We start from the raw sequence: 24,577 nt of genomic DNA, 5'->3' as shown, positions 1-24,577 counted from the left end.
TACCCCTTGATCAATAGTGAATTCTTGTTGTGTCCACTGGGAGTCACTGGATCAATGTGGTTCCCAGACCAATTGTCCATGGTGAATTAGACATTTTAGAAATCTCAGTTCAATATTAAGTAGAAAGAAGCAAATGTTTAAAATGTGATATTGGAATATTTTGATTAAAAAAAAAAAAATTTATTTAATAAATTAAAATATTTCTAGTATCAAAGAAAAGCTAGTGTGCTGTGCATTGACCCAGTCTGTGTATTTACCTTTTCTTACTCTGTGCCCACTGTATATATTTTCTTAGAGCTTAATGATCCCATGACTATGATAAGTGATGATTGCTAAAAGGACTGTACTCAGTGGCTTAATGTTCAGCCTTTAACACAAGACTGGGGGAATGTTAATATGATAACTGCATAACATGACTTTTTTTTATGCTGATAACATTGGCATGGATATGTGGCCATATTTTGCCTGTCCTCAGAGACCATTTACAAAGCTCAAGCCTTCAGCATCATTATTGGGTTGCAGTAAGTGACACCAGAAGCAGTGAGATAAATACAGCTGTCACAGTTGACACATTTGCAGCATTTGCCGACTGCACCATGTCCATGGATAGATGAGACTGGTGACTTAACGCTATAATTATTAACTAATTGTCTTTAACCTCACAAACAGTGTTCAGCCACATTATGTAAAGGAGTCAGGGATGTGTAATGACAGTGTAATCCATCACAGCGTTGGGGGGCGTGGGGGACGTTTCTAATGAGATTTCATTTGAGTATGGCAAATCTGCAGAATGCATAGATAGAAGCCACATTAAGCTAATTGGGAGATGAGTGCCTTGGTGTAAAAGTGCTTCTAATGGCAGGTTTGTTACCTGACTAATGCAGGGGAGTTGGCTAAGGACCTAAGGCTGATTTGTGGGCAGACATACAGTACTAATATTTTATCGTAAAAAAAAACTAATATTTTATCGGGTTGTGGGCTCGATCTACTCCGTCTGTGTTTTGATCATAGTTCTGAACCTCATCTGGACGTAGTCTTTGACACAAATGTGACTTTCTCAGCTTTTTGTTTAAAATGTTGATAAAAATGATGTGTTAATAAAAAAGGATGCATGAAGCTAGAATTAAATGTTTTTAAACTGGAAAGAGTTAAAGTACAGTTAAAGGTATATTTCAAGTATACAAAATGAATACCTAAATAGGAACATAGTAGTATACTTAAAGAGCAAAAATAATTCAGAAATAGTAAACTGTAAGTATGATGTTAACTTATATATACTTTTTTCCCTTTACTTACATCAAATTGAAATACAGGAGTTCAAACCACTGTGCCATATAAAATAATATTGTTGAGGCTGAAATTTAAAGTCTTACCTCCAGGCTAAACTCATACTCAAACATGGAATGAAAGAGTAAAATGTTTTTAATGTATATTTAACAACAAATACCCCAGTGACTATTGATGTGCTGTCTCTAAAGAATTTATCTCGCTTAAATGTCTGAGGCCATGCTGTTGTGAAACCATTCTGTATTCCCACCTCTCACTTTCTCTTACTATCTTCTTTTTTCCTCACTTTCTCTCATTCTCTAACTATCTTAGTCTCTTTAAACATTAATACTCTGTCTGTGCCTTAAAGGCCCTTTGTGCTTTGTGCTGTTGATTTTTACAGCTCTTAAAATCCAGAGTAACCATTTATCATTCATAGATCCTAGCAGGCTGGGCCAGACAAAGCCTTGTGTCATCTCTAATTGTCGTCAGAACAGCCATTGCTCCCTTGATGTTGCCTTATTCTGTGTCAAATGTAAACTGGATCATGTATGAGTAGAGCAAACAAATTTTATCTCCCCTTAAACTGGAAGTGCCATTCATAAACTTGCATTGTAGCAAGGGCAGAGTGACACACTTTTGGCATCACATTCTGTGGCAAATGCCAATGAACATGTATAGTTTATAGATAGAACATGAAAAGTTATGCCTGTTAATTTACATGACTTAAAAAGCCTGCTTATTCACATGAAGATAATACCAGTAATAAAGCAATATATAACAGTTGATGTTCAGTTTTCGAACTTCAGTGGGGTTTAGGAACCACAGTAATATAATGTAAGGAAACATACTTCAGAGTCAAATAATGCAGGTATGAGAAAGAGGGAACAGAAAACAAAGTCACATATTTTATGTATCAAAGTTACAAGCCTGACCACAACGCTAAAAGATCCTGCCAAGATTCCATTCCCAGAATCTCTTGCCATGTATCAGCGCATGGCGGTGGGCAAGTATGCAATCTCAAACTGTTTTATTTTTCAGTTAATAATACCATTACTTAGAACGCTGGCCGAAGAACAAGCTCCTTGGAAGTGGTGCTTATTTCTCCTCCTGGAGCAATACTGCACTCTCAAGATAAGGAAACTTCCCACATCCCATGGTCAGGCTCTGCAAAAAAAAAAAAAAAAAAATAAAATAAAATAAAGGTCAATTTAGGATATGTTGAGATTTACATCATTTCATACTTGTGTGCCTGAAGGTAAACCATATGTAAGTTAAACATATTCTTTAGTTGACAAAATCTTCTTGAGAAAGTATGACTTCATTAATATTTAATCTAGTTTGAGACATGCATCCTCTAAACTCCAATTAACATAAAGCTCAGTTAATACTGAGTCTGCATCCTGCTTAATAAATTTAATGCAAGTTTGCTGTCACCTCCAAGGCTTCTTAAAAGACATGGTTAAATAAACATGAGCTGTTTATTTTTTATGTCCAACATTGCAGCCACAGAAATTATTATTAAAAAAAAAAGAAAAAAAAAAGACTTATTTATTTTTGTAAAGTTATGAACCTTCTTTTTGAGAAACATATTTTAAAACTATATTTGACACAATATTAAAAGCATAGATATACCAAATAAATTTAAATACTACTACAACAACAACAACTACTACTACTACTACTACTACTACTACTACTACTACTACTACTACTACTACTACTACTTCTAATAATAATAATAATAATAATAATAATAATAATAATCGTTTATTATTACTCCGTAAATGTAATCTCTTATTTTATTTAGTGTCTGTCAACAGCAATAATCAGTGGGTAATTGTGGGAGATGCAGCAAGAGTTTTATCTTTCTGAGAAGTTTTGTTCATTGTCTTATATCAAATAAATTGATGTCCTCTCTTCAGTTTCACAGGGACTCCCTAATAAGTGACTACTGGTAGCTTCTAAATTTTATTTGATGGCTGTTAAAGGGGACCTATTATGCAAAATTCACTTTTGCATGCTGTTTGGACATAAATGTGTGTTGACAGTGTGTGTACACAACCACCCAATAGTGATAAAAATCCTCTCACTCCTTTTTTATTAATCCCCATAAATAATCAGCAGTGTCTCCCAACGACTTGTTTTCAGAATGCGGCTTTAGTGACGTCACTAAGCACAGGCCCCGCCCACGAGTGTTGACAGACACTGCCGTTTTAACATACACCCGCCCTGATCGAGTTCACAGCGAGTTGTACACATCCGCCATCGCTGCACTGACGAGAATGTCTCCCAAGCGGTGTAGGTGTTGTGTGGCTGGATGTATTAATCCACATAGCTCTCTCTAATTACTCCCGAAATCTGAGGCAGCCGCTGAAGACAAGGAGGAATTATTTTGTTTTCAAAGAAAATGCTCCCTCAACTCTACCGAAATTCGTTTATGTACTTACGCACTTCTTATACTGTGTTTAACTTACTCAGCTCTTAAAGGGCACCTATTATGCCCCTTTTTAGAAGATGTAATATTGGTCTTGGGTGTCCCCAGAATGTATTTGTAAAGTTTCAGCACAAAATACCCCACAGTTAATTTATTATAACCATTTGAAAATGTCATTTTTGGGGCCTGTTTTAAAAAGAGCTGTTTTGGCGTCTACCACTTTAAATGTAAATGAGCTGCATATCCCCGCCCTGCTGGACCTAGATGATGAAGAGACTCCGGCACAGAATAAACACGAATGAAAATGGACTAAACGTCTCGGAATGGTTATTTGATACATTTATGTACTTACAAAGTTTTAGTCGCGTCCCCTTTGCCATTATGGATGTGCAACACACACACACACACGAACTGTGATAACGTTCGCGCAATTTTTTTAAACTACACACACACACACACTACTGTGATAACGTTTGCTAAGTACAAACGATTTATTTATTTATTTCTTAAGGGGAGGGAGATAGACGTTTATATAGCATACTGTCAATGGAGATAGAGCAGACCTTAATTTATTTACATTTGTAAATGCTGCAAAAAAATGCCTACGTGACATAAAACTGCCTGACGTTGTTTGTTGAGACATCCTATGACAACGACAATAAATAGCTTTAGACGCATTTGTTGTTGAACTGGCTGACATCGATTGAAATGACTATTTGCTCAAAAATCATAAAATACACTTACTTCTTCTGGAGGTGACGTTGGATCGCGAACAGTAGGCAACGATCCACACTTGAGGATTAACTTTGACCCTCGTTCACTAAACAGTCAGTCAGAAAATGATTCTTGTATTTAGGAAGTTTAAGTGGTGCCTTTTCTTCATAAATAAAATCCATCTGCTGTGTTTTCAGTGGCTCTGATGTCAGTGAAGACTACTATGTCCATTCTTACATCCCACAACAGAACACCTACACTTCTTAGGAGACATTACCGGCTGTTGTTGAAAACAATGGAGGATGCAGATCACCGAGGGCGGGGTCTATGCCAAAACCAGATGTCAATCAAATCACGTCGGTGGGGCTTAGCTCATTTCTACGTCACAATGAGGAAAATCTAGAACAGGGTGTTCTGAGACAGTGCTTATGATTTATTGAGATAGTAAAAAAACTACTGGGTGGATTTTTATCATTCTAGGGTGGTTTTGCTCACACATTGCCAACACACATTTATGTTAAAACACCATGTAAAAGTGAATTTTGCATAATAGGTGCCCTTTAAGGTGATTTTCTGGAGTGAGATGTACAATAAACTTTATTAAACTCATCAGTATATTTTTGATCATCATTCGGACCTGGTCCGAAACAGCAGACTTGTAGGCTATTAATAGTGGATACATACAAGCAGATGACAAATACGTTATAACCGTAATTAAACTAAACAATACCTGTTCCATCTCCATACTGCACTCACTATTGTCCGACTCCAGGTCTAAATGAACACCGTTACTAAGAGTTTCTGATATTATCATCATTCCGTGAGATGAAATTGTCCTGAGAGACTGAGCGCGAGCTCATGAAGCTCCGCCCCCTGGGCCGGCAGCAGCAGCTTATTTGCATTTAAAGGGCATACATTGAAACAGCGTGTTTTTCTGAGCACCAAAAAGTGACAATTTAAACATGCTGTAAAAAATGATCTGTTGGGTATTTTGAGCTAAAACTTCACATACACACTCTGGGGACATCAGAGACTTATTTTACATCTTGTGAAAAGGGGCATAATAGGTCCCCTTTAAGTTTTGCATTGGTTACCTTTAGTGTGCACCTAATGACTACATTTGCCATTTGCATGGTTATTTTTGACTGTCAAAATGCCGGCGGACACAGCGACAGTGAGTTGTTCAAAATCTTTCTTTTTAGTAAACTCTGTGTACACAAACAATGCTCTCAATGCTCGAGTTCATGTGAAGAGCCCCAGGTGATACTTCGAGCAAAGTTTTATGTTGTGTCGAGCCTTCTTAGTGTTTTAAAAATAGTGATTTTTGATACTATCATAGAAGTGCCCCAAGCACTCCCATTCAAAAGGCAATTTGGCCGAAAATGAAAATACGGACAAACTTAAAAGTGGCATTTCCATTCTAATTATACTTTTAAATGAAAGTTCGCCTCGGGTAGATTAACAAAAATACCCTAGGTTGCATTTTGGCGAGAGTTACCCTTTAAGAAAGAAAATACAAAGTGTAGAGAGGTCAAGATATTGTCAGTTGAGAAACAAATCATCAGTCTTTATATATTGCTTCATGTGCTCTTTTGGGTGACATTCCTTTATCCTTACCCTCCCCATCACCTCTATCTTCTCAGATAATATTCAGAAGAAAAAAAAAGTATTTGTTTAGTTTTTTAATCTTTTCTCTGATATGGCCTCTAGGATGCTGCAGGCAAGGTTCTGGACAGATGGACTATAATGTCCCGGGAAGAGGAGATCATCACTCTACAACAGTTTCTGCGCTTTGGTGAAACCAAGTCTATTGTGGAATTGATGGCCATCCAGGAAAAGGAGGGTCAGGCAATTACAGTGCCCTCATCAAAGACTGACTCTGGTATCAGAACTTTTATTGAAAGCAACAATCGCACACGTAGCCCTGGCCTTCTGTCGCACCTAGAGAACAACAGCCCCTCTAGTATTCACCATTTTGAGAACATTCCAAACAGTCTGGCCTTCTTGCTGCCCTTCCAGTACATAAACCCAGTGTCAGCCCCCATGTTAGGTCTGCCACCAAATGGACTGAACATTGAGCAATCAGGTCTCAGAATGCGAGAGCCAAATCTGCCCAATCAGAATGAGCAGGTGGAGACCAGTGAATCTGAAGTGTCCCTCTCACCATTTCGTAGTGGTCAGAGCCCAAGTCGAGGAGCAATGGGGACCTTACCCAACGCCATTGAACCTAAAATAGAACCCAACAGAGCTTCACCCATTTCTCCAACACCATCTACACAGCAGTCCCAGCAACCACATACACCAACACAGCATCAGGGGCAGCAACAGCAGCAGTCAAGCACTCTGAACAACCACCAGATCCATCACCATTTTGAAAAGAATGAACAATCGAAAACCATTACACATTCTTCTTTCTCTTCCAAAATGCATCGCATGCGTCGAATGGGTGCAACCTCACGTAAGGGTCGTGTTTGCTGCAACTCCTGTGGCAAGACTTTCTATGATAAGGGCACTCTAAAGATCCATTACAATGCTGTGCATCTGAAGATTAAGCACCGTTGTACTATTGAAGGCTGCAATATGGTCTTCAGCTCTTTGCGAAGTCGTAACCGCCATAGTGCTAATCCCAATCCTCGCCTACATATGCCTATGCTGAGGAACAACCGGGACAAGGACCTCATTCGCTCCAGTTCTGGTACTGCCACACCTGTCATATCAAGTGCCAAAAGTGGCTTCAATATAACTAGCCCAGGACGGCCACCACTAAGCTTTGCCACCCCTCCTCTTGACCCCATGATACATTCACCTCTACAGAGCCCTCTTGTCTTCCCTTCCCTGAAGTCTGTGCAGCCAGTGCAACCTGTGCCACCCTTTTATCGCACATTGCTCTCTCCTGCTGACCTAGTTAGTCCCCCAGTCTCTCTGCCTACCAGTCCAATTTTGCCTACCACAATCAACAGCACATCTTTGACGGACCAGCAACAGGTGTTAGCTGCTAGCTCCCACAACATGCATGTATCTGAAACATCAACATTCTCTCATCACCTACCCACAACTCCCAGTACCCAAGATTCCATGACTCTCGACCCAATGCCTAAAAAGAAGCCTCGTAAATCCAGTATGCCAGTAAAAATAGAGAAAGAAGTGATAGATGTGGCAGATGATTATGATGACAAAGATGATGATGATGATGAAGATAGTTGTCACCATCACCACCATCAGCCATCCAACATCCATAATAATGTCAATGGCAACTGCAACAACAACAATAACAGCAGCAGCAGCAGCAGCAGTCATCATTGTGGGGGTAGCAGACATCAGTCTCCATCACAGAATGAAATGAGTCCCAGTCTAGCCCTTAGAGGCATGCTCCATCCTGACCAAGAAGAGTGTAGTGGGAGTCATGGTGGTAGAAGCCATGGCGACCTGCGCTGTATTGACAGTTTTACCTCTGAGGACCAAGATCATGAGCGTGACTTTGAAAATGAGTCAGAGACATCTGAATCCAAGTTCTACCGGGATGATCTGATGGACACTGACGAACATCAACCTGCCCAAGAGAGAAATCTCGATAAGGAATACCAGGAGGTAGAAGATGAGGGACACCTCCAGAAAGATTTGGAGGAACAAAGGCATTCCCCGACTTCACAACACCAGCCTGTTATCAAAATCAAAGAAGAGATCAATGATCCTACTTATGACATGTTTTGCATGGGTCAATATAGCCTTTACAATGGGGGTATGGCAGCTGCTGCTGCCGCTGCTGCCAGCATGGCTGCCTTACATGAAAGTTTCATCTCATCAATGAGCTATGGAACAAGCCCACCAAAGTTCCCCTCCCAGTCCCCTGACGGTGATCTCTGTGCTAGTCCTGATCCCAAGATCTGCTACGTCTGCAAAAAGAGCTTTAAAAGTTCATATAGTGTTAAATTGCACTACAAGAATGTACACCTAAAAGAGATGCATGTGTGTACTGTGGCTGGATGCAACGCTGCTTTCCCCTCCCGACGGAGCAGAGATAGGTGAGACAAATCACTTTTTATTTTCCACTAAAATCAAACTGATGTATGCTGATATAAATATGATAACTGGTAAACTTAAAACAGGTGGTTTTGAATTTTTACATTTCATAAAGTTATTATATGTGGGTAACCTGTCTAATCTTCATTCTTGCAAGTTTGAGGGGGACAAATAGTTGAAAAAAGATGTTAACAAATTATGCTTTAACAGGAAGAATGTGTTGATTGTACATTTCTGCAGACACTTATTTAATGAATTAATGTGCTGTTTACCTGTACTTGCTCACCTGTCACACACAGGTAGACATGCATACATTAGCAGAGGCTGCAGATTGTCAAACCACTGCATTCATTATCGCATCAGGAGGTGCAGGTTTCTCCGACTGCTAGTTAACACATTTACCATACACAGCCCCAAAAATTGGATCTTCAGTCAAATGTAGACTTTCCAAAGCTAATTGTTTTGGCTCTACAAGTAAAGTGCATTATGTGATGCTATTAAAGTCAGTCATATCATTAGTGACATAAAACTCACTACTAATATCATTCAGCAGAAAGTTACACAAATTGGTTTAATTTAGTGGCCCACTTACATACTCATACCGTAGGTCAATGCATGCAGTCTTTAAAAACTGCTCCACTTCAAGGAAGTCCATAAAGAGTAAGAATACACATCTGTATCAAAATACAGAAATATGGAACAAAAACTTATTTTGTTGCCAGAGGAGTAGTGCATGTCAGAAAGAGCCCTCTAGACAGTCAAGCACTCTAAAGAGAGAAAAATAGACCTCATCCATCTCATTCACTCCAGAGGAAGGACAGATAAGAGACTGTCTCTTCTCACCCTCTCTGGTCACAAGTGATAGTTTTATTTAGATAACAAATTATTGAAGGCATGTTAATTGTGTGTGTGTGTGTGTGTGTGTGTGTGTGTGTGTGTGTGTGTGTGTGTGTGTGTGTGTGTGTGTGTGTGTGTGTGTGTGTGTGTGTGTGTGTGTGTGTGTGTGTGTGTGTGTGTGTTCATTCCACTTTACTGGAAATTAAAAATTAATATTTGTTGAGGGGTGACACTTTTTCCCAGACATGTTTGTTCATTAGTACAGTTTAAAAATCATTGGTGACTGTAGGACAGAGAACAGTAGAGAGTTGCTGTGTTCTTTTGTACTGATGTGCTGCAATAACTTCCTTCTGCCTGTGGAGGGAAGATTTGTTTTCCCCCAATGTGAGGCAGCAGTTGTGTAGAGGGCAAAGGTTTGGGGGAATGGGGAGCCCTAGAAGGCTAGAAACAGAGTGCTCCAGGCAGAGCAGTCCTGCAAATAAGCTGACATTCTAATAATACCATACCATCTGTGTCATTAAAAATGTATTAAATATTTTTTATGTTTTACAATACTTTACAAATAATAGTTTTAGTCATTTAATAATTTACTAGAATTCTAATTTATAAACTCACATTAAACATCTTATCTATCAACATTCTATTCAAAATGTATATATCACAAACTTGAATGAATTTAATCAGTCTGAACATAGCTGGCTTTAAAATTCAAATAACAAATGCTAATATGGCATCTAAATTCAGTGTTAAAAGACTTCTCCACACTGACTTTTAAATGAGCTCTTGACATCCTTGAGTAGGAAGTCAGTTTGATAAATTACACCCAGTTCAGGTATCTCAAACAAGTATCCATCTCCCCTTTAAAATGAATAAACATGGGTTTGCATCCAGTTCAGGTATCTCAAACAAGTATCCATCTCCCCTACATTGGCTTGATGATTCAATTATGATAAAAAAAGAGTGTCTCAGTGATGTAGCCGAATATTACTACGCAGGTACACTACATTTGATGTTGTTGTTTGTAGCAAAGAGTGAGAAAGTAAGTCTGTAATTGAATAGCATTGCATGTTACATAATTATTTTTTTTAATGGATGTAAAAGATTGCATATTTTTTGTAAGGGGTGAGCAGGTGGAGAGAAGCAGTGTGATTGATTGCTGGAAACACACACACCTCTCAATCATTATTTATTTCTGTTTGAATGTATGTATGTATGTATGTATGTATTAATTCCTTCATTCATTCATTAATTTTCTTATGTTTATCTCGCTTGCTGATTGGTGATGACCCTTGGTGATGAGTGTTTGCCTGGCTCCAGAGTCCCATGGTGTGCTAATATTCAGTCTACAGTCTCACACAAGCCAACTGTGGTTAGGGAGAGTGAAGGCTAATTCTGTCTTCCCATTCCTCTCTGCTCTTCCTGTGGCGTTGAGAAATGATGTCAGGCTTAGAGAATTCAGCACTCCAAACTATGACTGAACTTTGTCATTTGCGTTTAAACATTCTTAGCTACTGTGATGATGGCATTGACATAGAGAAAGTGATCTGATCTTTAGCTGCCCACTGCACATTAGAGGAAAAGATAAAGACAAAAACAAAGCACCTTATCATCTAATGTGACTCTCTTTCACTTTGAAATTGAGTATTACAACTCATTTCACAAATGTGCACACTTGGCAGGAACTGAAAGGGCCATCAAATCCTAAAGATGATTAACATTCTTAGGAAAAGACACATTAAGAGCCATACCTCTCTCCTCCTCTGCAGAGAAAAAAAAAAGGATTCTCAGGAGAGGCTGCTTCAAGCTTTGGGCAAATTGGTTTGGCTGCTACATTAAAGGTCGGATAGAGAGCTGAGGAGGTTGTTGGGGGATGGAGGAGGGGACTGAGAGGCATAACTTAGTTGTGCCCTTAAATGAGGTTGCAAGGGAGAAGGAAATGAGGCAGAAAGGCTTAACCTGATAAATGAAAGGGTAGACTCAATCATGGAGTGTTAGGGCTTGGGCTTTGTGTTTAACTGCTCTTAGTCAAAATAAACTAAGTGAAATGTACTGCTTGCTTGGTTCCATTAAATCTCTCTCTCTCTCTCTCTCTCTCTCTCTCTCTCTCTCTCTCTCTCTCTCTCTCTCTCTCTCTCTCTCTCTCTCTCTCTCTCTCTCTCTCTCTCTCTCTCTCTCTCTCTCTCTCTCTCTCTCTCTCTCTCTCTCTCTCTCTCTGTGAGTGTGTGTGTGTGTGTGTGTGTGTTGTGGTTTGACCTATATCACGGGTAGACAAGTTCCTGTCCTGCAGAGTTTAGCTCCAAAACTAATCAAACACGCCTGAACAAGCTAATCAATGTCTTTAGGATTACTAAGGCTACAGGCAGGTGAGGGGTGTTTCAGGGTTGGAGCCTAACTCTACAGGACAGTGGCTCTCTAGGACACAACTTGCCTATCCATGACCTCATTATGAGGACCTAAAGTTACACCCATTGTGGTATGTATTCAGGTTTTCGGCCACACCCCCTACATTATGAGGACACGTCAATGTCCTCTCTCCCTCTTTATATATATAAATGCAGAAAGTTTTTTTTTTTTTAAATAAAACTTATACTTTCCCAAAACTTTTGATCTGTGTTGTTATATTATATATTGTATGTACGTATAAAATATATTTTGGTGTATATCATTATTATTACTATTATTCACCTATTTATCACTTAAAAAACATGTCACTGAATGCCACATAACAGATTTGATTTGACTGGATAGTTGAAATATCATTATCTTTAGTTTCCAAGGAGCAAAAAAGTCATGTGAATAGGTATAATATTTATGAGTGTTAAATAATTGCTTTAGAAATTTGGCACTGAAACTTAGTGTTACGTAGATTATCACAAAATGCAGCCAACCTGCATACAAGAAGCATTCATATAATTTTTTTTTTCCATCGGAAAACAAGAACAAGAAAAAAGCTGAATGCTAAGTTGTTTTCACTGGAAGTTCGGCAGCTGTGCTACAAAATGCTGACAGAAACACTTAAGTAAATATTCGTTGCTATGGAAAGAGTCAGAATACCGTTGATTCTAGTCACATTGGTGTAAACGGGTAGGTTACACCAGAGAAAGTCTAATATGGCGAGAACTTTCACTCTCAGTACACTTCCGGCTTCTGAACTGGTTGCAGTTCCTCTCTGATTCCATATGAGGGCGCTCACAGGACGAGTGCAGAATGAATGGAGGTCTATGGCGCTATACCAATAAAAATCCACTTTTCTCAGGATATAATTTTTTGTCTAGTAATTTGAATGTAGTATTCGAAAGGAGATGCAAATAAATTACACATTGCTGGGTGTTAGATTTTTTTGAGTCACTTATTTGCTTTAAAAAGTCTTTTAAAGTGTCAATGACGTCATATACATGTACGACCAGAGATACTGCTTCACGGCAATCCTTCAGTCACTCTGGTGCGTTCGCGCTCTGCACTTTCATTTCTCTCGAGGCATCGACAACACAGCTGACACAGGTAAACACACTTGCTAGAAGAGTTTTTGTTTTGTTTGTTTCTGGTCCCGCTGCGGATGACACGATGCCATCAAGCGGTTTCTCTGGTCGTAATCAGTCCTTCACTGACCAATCAGCATTCATTAGCAGAATGCTAGCGTGTTATGGGCAACAGCAAGTCAACCTGTAAGAAATCGAAAGGACATAAGTACTCGTTCATTCAACTTTCGACCTATAACCCATGTTGAACTTGCAAAATCTACAATCAGATTTGAGATTTATCAACGGCAATCGGGTGAAAGAAATACATTTAGCCGTCTAGCCCCATAGACTCCCATTCATTTTGCACTCATGACGATTGCCCCCAGTGGAACTCTGCTGGTACTACAACCAAAATTCGGTACAATAGGACTTAATAGGGAGTGGGCAGGCTCTCCGTAGACGGGCTCTGGTTACACTATGTCTATATCAGACGCGAATGGAGCGACACATCGCGTTAAAGGGACACTATGCAAGTCTGAGTGTTTTTTCTCTACGAGCTCCCCCTAGTGTCTGGTAGTATAATGCTTTCAAACACTCTGTCGTAAAAACGAACTGTTGTCCCTCCCCCCTTGCCACGAGCAACCCAGCTGATCAGCTGTCAACCCAGCTGAGCAGAGGAACCGGCTATTTCAAAACCAGTTATGTCTACCAAGGCAAGTAAAGCAATACTTTCCTTCCAACTGATGGCGATTTTTTTATTTATTGTGTTGTCATGCATACTAGTATTTTTTACCGGGAACGAACGATATGAACGAGGCGAACTACTGCTTTCGTGTTTGTTTGTTTGTTTGTTTTTGGGAGAATGGGCATGAGCATAAAAAAATATATCTATCAGAGGCTAATATTTGTCTAAAGTTATATTAGCAAGGTCTATAAGTTCATCTGGTAGAATGATGGTTTACCTTTGCTTGTCTAAGAAAACATCAGAACGTTTTTTCTAGCTCGATCATGATATGTGCAACATTTTGCGCGTCTGATATTGCCTACTATCAGACGCGTTGACTTAGTGACATAAAATAAAAGTGTAAGTTACACAAATAAAACCGACAGAGGAACGGCCAAACAACTACAGAAATCAAACGTGTTTGCTATGATGACAATGCTAACATCAAAGTTATAGTATCTAGCGTACTAGTAAGCCCCTAACAGACAGCGATCATAATAAAAACCTTTACAGACAATAGCAAACATCCTGAGGTCACAATTACTTGAAATTTAAATATTAAACACAGTTTATTCCAAAGATACTTAACTTACAAGTGCAACAGCAGGATCAGCATCCGTTTTGCAGGCTTCTGTTTCTCTCAGTTCTCACCATTCTGAAAAAGCCGGTCCGATATATTTACTCGAGTCTGACTTCTTGCTCGGTCAGTCTCCCGTTTCCTCTTTCGTTGGTCCTCCGACAAAGATTTCCTAGCTTTCTGCTTCTTTTTTACAGGCTCAGCCTCAGCCATAACTCAATCTATCGTTGCCCTTTGCTTATAGCTAGCCCGCCGGTGCTTGAATGGGGGCGTGTACGTGTGCAGTGCCGTCAAGCAATTCGTTACATCGCGAGACCTGATATCACGCGATACTTCCTGACACCGACCCGCGTCCCAAAGTTGCAAGTGAGTTTTTTCCGCTCTCGGGCACCAGGGGGGTGCGAAACCACCACCATTCAACCCGAAATAAGTCATATAACCATTCCACTGACTCCGAAGCTGTTCAGTTAAGGTTAAAAAGTTACCTAGAGCACCTTTAAATGCACATAAAAAACCCCATCAGTGATTATGTGGATGTGCGCCAAGAAGCCGACAGTGGATGCTACGTTCTATTTTTGACGTACTCATTCTGCGCACTTGCACTACTGACAAACGAACAAACGCATTTGGAACATTCACTGTGATTTCTCGAAGGACAAGACGGTAGGCTATTATAATTTTGCAAACCATTATTTTGTTTTATTTATTTATTTTTTTTTTTTTTTTGCAAGTAGTTACAAGTTTCTTCTCTTAAATCTTTGCCATTTACTCACCTTAAACGCCCCCCAAGAACACCTCAACACTCCCCTTTCAAAGATATCCAGCACCCTCTGAAGTTCCTCTGAACGCCCCCATTGAGAAACGCTAGGTTAGGGGATCATTAGCTCAGTATAAAAAACTATTACGCAAATGGAATGTCTGAAAAATTAAATGTGTAGCCTACCAACATGTGTGTATGTAATGTTAAGTCACCTTATAGTGCTTTTCTACAATATAAATTGTTTAAAAGCAGCTTCACAGTAATAATCAGTAAAGTAACAGAATTAATGATGCAAACTTCATTAAATATGTGTAACGTTTTGGCTGTGGCAGTAATAATCGCACAACGAGAGAGACTTCAACAATATATTTTTTTTAATTACAACTACATATTTATTTATAAAAAAATAAAAAAATAAATGGAACAGAAACGGGTGCATGACTAATGAGAAACTATGACAACAGATGAGTAACTAGGACTAAACCAATGACAATAAAAACTAAGACTAGATAGAACAGAACAAGACAAGAACCTGACAATATGAGACACATTCAAATTCTGCTGTAACGAAGCTGTAGTAAGTTAATAGTGTCATTTTTCAGCTTAATTCAGTTCAGTGTTGATTCAATTCAGTTAACTGTGTAGTTAATTCATTATGAAATAAGTTTAATTCTGCTGTGTGTGTGTAGCCTATTGCCAATGTCTGTTAGCTTTGAAATAACATATGGTCACGTATTTCTAAACATTTAAATGTTTTTAAACATTTCAATCAAAAGGTTGCCTGTAAATATAACAGTAACTTATAGTTAAGACAATAATCATATCATATTGTTGAAGCATGAATACAGCAAGTGTGTGTGTGTGTGTGTGTGTGTGTGTGTGTGTGTGTGTGTGTGTGCGTGCGTGTGTGCTTGCGTGTTGTCCTGGTAAAACCTGGTAAACCCTACTTGTGTCCCCACAAAGAGGGCAATATCAGAAATCCTTGTTCTTGCAGGGATATTTTTTGGTCCCCATGCGGAAAACAGCTTATAAGTCATACTAAGTGATGTATTTAAAAAAAAATAATAAAAAAATGCTGAGTTTTCTGTGATGGGTAGGTTTAGGATATAGGTTAAGGGTTAGAGGATAAAATATATAGTTTATGCTATTTAAAAATAATTTTGTCTATGGAATGTCCCCATCAAAGCTTTCCATGTTTTATGGGGACATTCCATAGACATAATGATTTTTATTTTAAATGGCATAAACTATATATTCTATCCCCTACGTGTGTGTGTGTGTGTGTGTGTGTGTGTGTGTGTGTGTGTGTGTGTGTGTGTGTGTTAGTGTGTGTGTGTGTGTGTGTTAGTGTGTGTGTGTGTTAGTGTGTGTGTTAGTGTTACCAATTAGGTATGGCAGCTTAGAGCTTATGAGCAGTGTGAGGGTGCAATGTTGAGGTATGGTCACATGCTGCAAAAGGAGCTGCCAACTTAAAGGGATAGTTCACCCAAAAATGAATATTAGCCCATGATTTACCCACCCTCAAGCCATCCTAATTGTATATGACATTCTTCAGACGAATACAATCGGAGTTATATAAAAAAATGTTCTGGCTCTTCCAAGCTTTATAATGGCAGTGAATGGCCGTTTATGTTTTGAAGTCCATAAAAGTGCATCCATTCATGATAAAAGTTCTCCACGTGGCCCTGGGGGGTTAATAAAGGCCTTCTGAAGTGAAGCGATGTGTTTGTGTAAGAAACATATCCATAGGAGGCGTCAAAGCTTACGCTACTCCTACATCCTACGTCATACATTGTCAAGTGTTACTCTTTTGCCGTAAATAGATGCGTACGGCCATCTGCCGGAAGCTAGATACACTGTTAGACTTTCCAAGGTTTTTTTACAGTAACTTACTGGCAACACTGTTACAAGCTAATCAGTACACTACTGTATTTTTTTTATTTGTACTAAATATAAATTAGATTTCATAATTTTGATATAGAATTAATTTTATTTTTATCCTACATAAGTACTACTGACATTCAAATCAATTAGACAAAATTATTACAAAATACAATTTTTTTTTTAATTTAAAACATTTCATATACATCACAAAATAAACAGTCTGCCAATGCTGGGAATGATGTGTTACATTTTTACACATTAATGGGTGAGTTTAGGGTTTTGTGTCAATTTTAACTCATTCATTGTGTTAATGATTTTAACAAAGTAATTATGTCAGAAAGGTTAGCACAAATATGTGTAAACGTGTTAAATTAACACATTATGTGCTGTCCTTCACTGCACACATTGTTAAAAAAAGTACATAAAATCCTAAACAAAACGTTAGCATTTGACAAAATGATTGTAGAGGCATTTGTTGTTTAGCTTATACAATTATTATAATGAAATATCAACCATTACATTCATAAAACTGCAGAATATAAATATATTAAGCAGTCAAAAAGGAACAAAATAGCAAAACACAGGTCTTTTCACAATACATGACACATAACCCCATCAAAATAATTTCACTTATTTCCAAAAATGTGTTGGATTCATGTGCACTGGTGGCCAAAATAAATATTTAAGTGTCTTTTAAATGTTTTTGAAATAAGTCTCGATGCTCAAGAAACATTTCTTATTATTATCAATGTCTGTCATCTATTCCACAGCATAGGAGTAAAAATCATCATCAAAATAATCTTTAAAAAGTCAACACAATGTTTTTGTCCGCCTTTGTTAATAAATGAACTTCTCCAAAGATTGGTTCCTGTTCAGCACTTGACTGACAACATCAGAATGTTCCCTGGTCTGTATTGCGTGTCCACAAACACAAATGTTCTCAGTCCTTCAGAGGAGATCCTGGTCCCAACACTATATGAGAGAGAGAGAGAGAGAGAGAGAGAGAGAGAGAGAGAGAGAGAGAGAGAGAATATTAGTGTCACATTATTTTTAACCTCCTTTTTTGTTAATTTTTATTATTATTTTCACAAAAACTTAAGAATATATATTTGTAAACAGCTTTTGTGAATAAATAGCATACTAAAGAACTAAATTAAATTATGCCAGATTAAATTTTAATACTTACAAATCCTAAATTCTGTCCAAAAATGCTGAGATCCATAGAAAGAACGACTGAAATCGATGATTTTAGCCCATTTCAGCTCGTCTGCAGTGAAGGGGTCCCTGTCTGAGACAAATACACAGTAAGACACATGCAAGAAATTACTGTGTGATGATCCTTCTCTTTCCTACAGTAGTTAACCCACCTGTGCGCTGATATTAGGACCTTCCTGGTCAGGTGGGACTGCTATGGTAGAGTCTTCTGCCAAATAAAATATCTAAATAATGCAAAAATATAAACTTAAGTTGTTTAGAATGCTAGATTTGGTATGAATAAATTAGTGAGAGTTTTACTGCAGTGCTTACCTGGGTACATTTAATCTGGTGAGACTGAACAAAGACAATGGTCCATCTTCTGATTGGTTCATTTGCTGTGTAATAAATATAAAGTTAGACGTGATGCAAAGGTCACTTATTTGATATAAAGTTAGCCAATTTTATAGAGATTTTATAAGATATTGTAAGCTACCTAGTCTGCACCAGTGGCTCCAAAGCAATTTTCACATATTGCTAATCATTTCATCAAACTTATCTCAAAATATATCACAAATGGCCCAATGTTAACTTACCTCCGGAATCTTGCTAGAAGTCACTGGCGCGAATTGGCGCTTTGTTGCCTTTAAACACATATAAAAATGGAAGTAAATATTAAATTCCATTAAAAAAAAAAACTATAATATGTTATAGTTAGCAAACTAATGCTAAAACTATAAAGGTTCTCATCAGTAGGCCAATACAACCAATAACCAAAACAGAATTTCACATTAGTTTATTCACATTTATTGTTAATGTAAACGCGTTGCTCGTTGGTATATTTTAACTCGACAATTCAATAATCTAACAAAGTCCGTAAAATGAAACGTTAGCTCAGTTTACCGTGGTAAAGTTCGTTACCGTCATGTTGACAAGTATAGGCTAACGTTATAACATAGGTTAAACTGTGCACAATCCTGTCAACACACAGAATGTTTGTTTGTTTGTTTTTTTTTTTTTTTTAACCTTGCTTGCTGGTCTCTTTCTCGGTGAAGTGAATTCCGTCTCTTCCCCAGGCCAGACACGAACGGCGCGATCCAACAAAAGACAGTCAGAACCCAGTGATATTACACTGGACGCTCCTGCGCGACACGACAAATCCCAGACAGTGTAGTGATGCGCCGCGGGCGTTATATTTCTGACGAACGGTACTCCGAGTCCAAGCGCTCGCGCTATTTCTGACAAGGGACAAACAGGTTTGCATTTTGTATTAAAGGTCCGGTCGCTTCAATGTGTCCAATATAGACAGCCTCTGGCTATTATAGCGTTGTAGACACGCGGTGTAAAGCAAAAATTAGGAAATAAAAAGCATGATGGAATGGTGCCAGCCAGAGAGGCCGTTACGTCAAATACAGTAGTATACAGCCAATTTAAAAAATACAGTAAGTCTCTGTATGTGGTGTTAGACAAATACAGTAGTATACAGCAAATTTAAAAAATACAGTAAGTCTCTGTATGTGGTGTTAGACGTCACAGAAAATTCCCATGATGCAATGGGAATCACAGTTATTTACTGTAAAGAGAAATAGCAGTATAATACTGGGGGATTTAAAGTAAATAACTGTAGAAATTACAGAAAAGTCTAACAGTGTATTTTAGTCGATAAAGTCTTAAATATGGATATTATTCTTACACGGATGCATCTCTTCGGGTTAAGAAGGTCTTTATTTATCCCCCCAGAGCCACGTGGAGCACTTTTATCATGAATAGATGCACTTTGATGGACTTCAAAACATAAACGGCCATTCACTGTCATTATAAAGTTTGAAAGAGACAGGGCATTTTTTAATATAACTCTTATTGTATTCATCTGAAATAAGAATGCCATATACACCTGGCTTGAGGGTGAGTAAATCATGGGGTAATTTTCATTTTTGGGTGAACTATCCCTTTAAGCATCATCAACTGCATAAAAAAAATCAGTCACAATGAACAAGCTCTACAAGATTGCTGTGAGTTATTCAAAATAAAATTAGTTGTCCCCTTAATTTTAAGATATCTAAAATAGTTAATTGTTTCCTATCAGAACTAAACTGGTCTGATATTTTATAAATACAAACAAAATACCGTAATGGTCATGTGTACACACGCTTATCTTATCACATGCTTATCTGTTGACCACCACAGTTAATAAGTATGCTGTTCTCTTTAATGCTGATGATGCTTTGGTGGTCCACTCCTATATACCTAATATCAACAGAAAGGGTCCCTCTATTGAATTTATTTTTACTTCTTGCAGGAGAATGTCGGATAGGGAACTAAATAATTAAAGAAAAGGGACCCTTTTTGACTGCATCAACCATGGCACTGCTGGTAAGCTCTACAACACATTGTACAATCCATTTATCAGTCAGAGTCAGGTTTAGGTGACTTTAAATTTAAATTGCTTTTAACCCTTTCGCATGACCTGGGATTCCTGTGGTCTTTTTTTTATTTTAATTTCTTGTATCTATTACTATTAATTTTAGACAGAAAATGTAGTGAGCAATTGTAGTATAGCACCCACAGAGGCTCAGTGCACACATAAATCTTGGTGGTTTTATTGGTTTGGTTACTACATGTACTAGCCAATATTGCAGTGTTTTTCATGACACTAGAATATTTGTTTAGTTGTTAGTTGAACTTAATGAGGATTGACATATTACATAGTCTCATATTTGAGGGACTTTGAACAGTTGTCTAGAGGCAGATCAAGTTGTAAATAAATCAAGTTTTAGATTAATTGCTGCAAAGTCACTTTCTCTTGTTATGTGTTATGTGATCCTGGATTGGGGTGAGAGAAAGTCCATCTTTATTAAAGTGAAGCCTGAATGAACAATATCCTTATGGGTCTCGATTAAACTACCTTCAGGAGTGAGTAAATGTGCTAATGCTATCCAAGTCTGAGTTAATATGTTATCAAGTTTCCCTCTATTATTGCATTACCACAGCTCGAATCAATTGATAAACTCCCATTCAATGAGGTGGAGTATTTAATTGAGTCAGAGTCAATTGCATTTGTGCATGCCTGCAGACATGCTGACAGGAGTAAACACTTTAGCAGAATACTGTCTAAGCGGTGTTAGAGTTATTGAACTCTCTGCTATGTCAGAAAGTAGTGTGCTTTAACACACATTCATGCAGTCACTCAAATAAAAGCATGACAATGCAGGAAATGTGATAGATTGGTGCTATAAAATTAACATAATTAAGTATTTCATAGGGCTGGAACGACGTGTCGACATAATCGATTAAGTTGCTTACGCATTGTTTATGTTTATCCCTTATCCCCTGTCCTGTTTCACACAAAACACAACTCTAGAGCATATGCTAATGGATAGTATGGCAGCGCCGCTTAATACGTTTGCAATTATACAGCGTTTCGTTTTTTTTATGAGCGTGACAACCCCATTCTATAATCAAACTGACACCTGCACATTTTCAGTACTCACAACCACATTCTCGACAAATCTCCACCAAATGAACTGAACCGCACTGGACAACTAGTTGTCTGCCATGTCATATAATGTGAGAGCCACAGTGAACTGTATAATCCTGACAGGTTTATTTTACTCACGTAGACGGAGAAATATTAATTGCGTTCAACCGCAGATCCAACTGAGCTGCAATTGGTGCGAGCTGTGAGGCACGCGACTCAAACAAACTCTGCACTTGGTTACTAAGCATTTAATGTCCTTGTTGGTTGTTTAAAATATCTGATGGATGAACTCACACCTTGATTGGACTCGTTAATTTAATAACAATTTCAATTGTGATAAAACTTCCCAATGTTATGGACATTGGGATACTGTCACTGAATGTGGTCGTGAGTCCTAATAATGTGCAGGCTCGTATTGAGCGGTGCTGCCATACTAGCATTAGCATCTGCTCTAAAATGTTATGTTTTCAGTTCAAATAAATTGCTACAGGATCCCTGTTCTCTCTTCCCTGCAGACATAGCTCCAACATCAACCTGCACCGCAAACTACTGACCAAAGAGCTGGATGACATTGTCCTGGACCCCCAGCTTACAACCTTGCCTAAAGATCTGCGTGCTGAGTTCCTATCAAATATCTATGCTGACCACCACCTGGGACTAGAGGGGGTGGGAATTGCTGCCAGTGGACCACCACGAGGCAGAAGACACGAGGGAATGAGATCCCCAGTCACTAGAGTATATGCACATAGCAATGGCTATTGCCATGGCCCCAATGATGACTACATGGTGCTGGACCTGAGCACTGCCTCTAGCGCACAGTCAAGTGGCAGTGTGCAATCCTCACAGGAGTCTGATGAGGGCAGCGATGACGGTATCCTGCTGGATGACCTGGAGGGTGCTAGTGAAACTGAGGACTGCAACCCTAGTTCTGGGGCTCAGAGACTGGCAATGGAGGGAAAGGATGGGGAAGAGGCCAGGAAGGAAGGAAGAGAAGGAGGCACAGAGGAGGGGATTCTGCGCTGTGACCCTTCCTTCTCGCCATCCATCTTGGCTTCCAGTGGAGGTAATGGTACAGGAGGCATCCTTTGCACCATCTGCAACAAACTGTACAGTAACAAAGGGACCCTTCGGGTGCACTACAAGACTGTCCACCTGCGTGAAATGCACAAATGCAAAATACCTGGCTGTAACATGATGTTTTCTTCTGTGAGAAGCAGAAACAGGCATAGCCAGAACCCCAACCTACACAAAAATGCCCCTTATACCACAATGGTTGATTAGATCAGTCCACACAACATCCACACAACAACCCCCTCTTCATTCCCCCACAACAATTCCATATTGCTACGAAAATAGCATTGTTCCTCTTAAACGACTTTTCAAGGATGAAAAGTTAGAGCAGAATTTTGCCCTTTTGACATTTCCGTTTTTTTGGAAGCAATGGACTAAACATACAATGACTCCATAGATCCCTCAATCCCTGACACAAACTTCTTCTCAATCTCTTATTTGTGACTCTTGCCTGCAGAAATGATCATGAAAAAAAAAAATGAAAAAAAAAAAAAAAAAAAAATTGCATTTGTGTAATAATAGCTTTTAAAAGAATCCCATACAAGTGCATGACTGGCTTAAATATGTAAATAGTGTTGTGAGGGGCTTTGGTGTGAAACAGTTGTATTGATGGTTGATATTTTGTTCATTTGTTTTTCATTTTCTTTTACTGAAATACTTTCATTTTAATTAGGTAAGGTAATCAAGACAAAGTAGCATCTGCCTAGCTTGATTCATTTATATTGGCTTTAAAAAAGAATTTTAGAAAAGAAAAAAGTTAAATATGTGACTTGTGAATTGTTTTATCTACCAGTTAGATATACAGATGGAGCTGGCATGCTTTAGCTCTAACAAAGTACTTTTTTTTATTTTCTCATGTTTATAGCTTTAGTAAAAAATAAAAAAAAGTTAAAAAAATTAACAGAAAAAAAATGCACTTTGCAACTATACTAGTGGGACTTGTAATAATATTACAAGGATAACACTTTACAATGATGGTTGTCCAACATGGAAAGGACATTTTTAAGGATACAGTGCCAAATGGTAAGTACTGTACCTTTAATAAAAAACGTGCCAGATCTTTATATGAGAGTAATCTCATTTGACATGATTAAACCCAATATTCATCCCATTTAATAAGTGTTTCAGGTATATTCATTTGAATGCAGTAAATAAGTTTTACTGACTCTGATCATAACATTTGACGAGTAAACATTTGAAGAGTATAAGTGTATGGTTAAAGGCTGAACTAGCCCAGAGGTTAGGTAGATAATCTTTCTACTGCATGTAGTATTACTTTAAAAGTGTTAGTATGTGTCCTGTAATTTATTTTGTCTCTATAAATTTGAGCAATTTTAACATATATAAATGCCATTGACTTTTCAGTGTGCCACAAAAGAGAGGCTCTAAACTGTGACCAAAATCAAAGACAACGTCCCAACACCCAATGAAAAGAAATTACATTGAGAAGAAGTTACAGTAGTTTGCTATCTCCTCCAATGCATTACTTCCAGACATTCATTGACTGTTTTATTTTTTTATTTTTTTTTTATCATAATCTTATTCATGGCATGCATTGTCTATCGGCCACACAATAACAAGACAAAGAAGAAAGCACTATTAAATTTGAACCAGTTAGAGGCTGTGTAGATATGAGTATTTATTTCTAGGTATTTGTTTATAATAATTAATTGAATGCAAATTAGCCCTTTGATGTCTGTTGATTTCAATTGGAATAAATGAAATGAAAGATAATTATGAATGAATGACATGTAATTTACTATACTGGAACTCCATGCAGTCCAAAAGGTTATTAATGTTGGATAAAGACTAGATGAATTTGCTCCCTCCTTTATGTGCTATGATGATAGTAGCCTTGCTGTTATTTTCTGAGAAAAAGAGCAGATATGAAAATATGAACTATATCAGCAGTGATATCAGCAGTGTGTATAATTAAAATGTACTGATACACAGAACCTGGAGGTATTTCCACCACTGACCTGTGGAAATTCAATAAATTCAGTGATTCATTGAATGTTGCTGACAATACTGCATCATGGAGAGACCCAAAGCTCTTTTACTGGTTTTATCTTTTCTTCTTTTCCACTGTCTTCTCCTGCTCTGCCACCACTCTACCTGCTACCTCCTACCCCTATCACAACTGCTGCCACAGTG

The 24,577-nt window shown here is 38.1% G+C and overlaps 1 protein-coding gene and 1 long non-coding RNA gene across 8 annotated transcripts in view; one reads left to right on the top strand and one right to left on the bottom strand.

Moving 5' to 3' along the window:
• bnc2 (basonuclin zinc finger protein 2) overlaps positions 1-23,933 on the top strand; it is a gene marked incomplete at its 3' end in the record, with an annotated part of 304,130 nt that extends 280,197 nt beyond the window's left edge. For 3 of the 5 annotated variants that reach the window (XM_079863507.1, XM_079863505.1, XM_079863506.1), the window contains 2 exons: positions 6,128-8,439; positions 21,868-23,933. In XM_079863507.1, the coding sequence (XP_079719633.1) occupies positions 6,128-8,439; positions 21,868-22,633 (3,078 nt within the window). Of the gene's footprint in view, positions 1-6,127; positions 8,444-20,173; positions 20,248-21,867 lie in introns of those variants that run through there. The other 2 variants (XM_079863508.1, XM_079863509.1) reach the window with 2 other exon arrangements.
• LOC307154015 lies at positions 16,907-18,788 on the bottom strand. 3 transcript variants are annotated; one of them, XR_013820253.1, is made up of 5 exons: positions 18,471-18,788; positions 18,208-18,272; positions 18,048-18,119; positions 17,867-17,968; positions 16,907-17,652 (listed from the first exon to the last, which is right to left on the bottom strand). It is a non-coding gene; the product is annotated as an uncharacterized lncRNA (long non-coding RNA). The 3 variants fall into 3 exon arrangements; XR_013820251.1 differs by having other exon boundaries at positions 18,048-18,272; XR_013820252.1 differs by having other exon boundaries at positions 17,867-17,964; positions 18,048-18,272.
• Positions 23,934-24,577: the final 644 nt, after the last annotated feature.

Source organism: Squalius cephalus (genome assembly GCF_949319135.1).
Source record: "Squalius cephalus genome assembly, chromosome: 2".
NCBI lineage: Eukaryota > Metazoa > Chordata > Actinopteri > Cypriniformes > Leuciscidae > Squalius > Squalius cephalus.
Note: the sequence above shows the minus strand (reverse complement) of the source record. Positions and strands in the feature narration are given on the sequence as shown.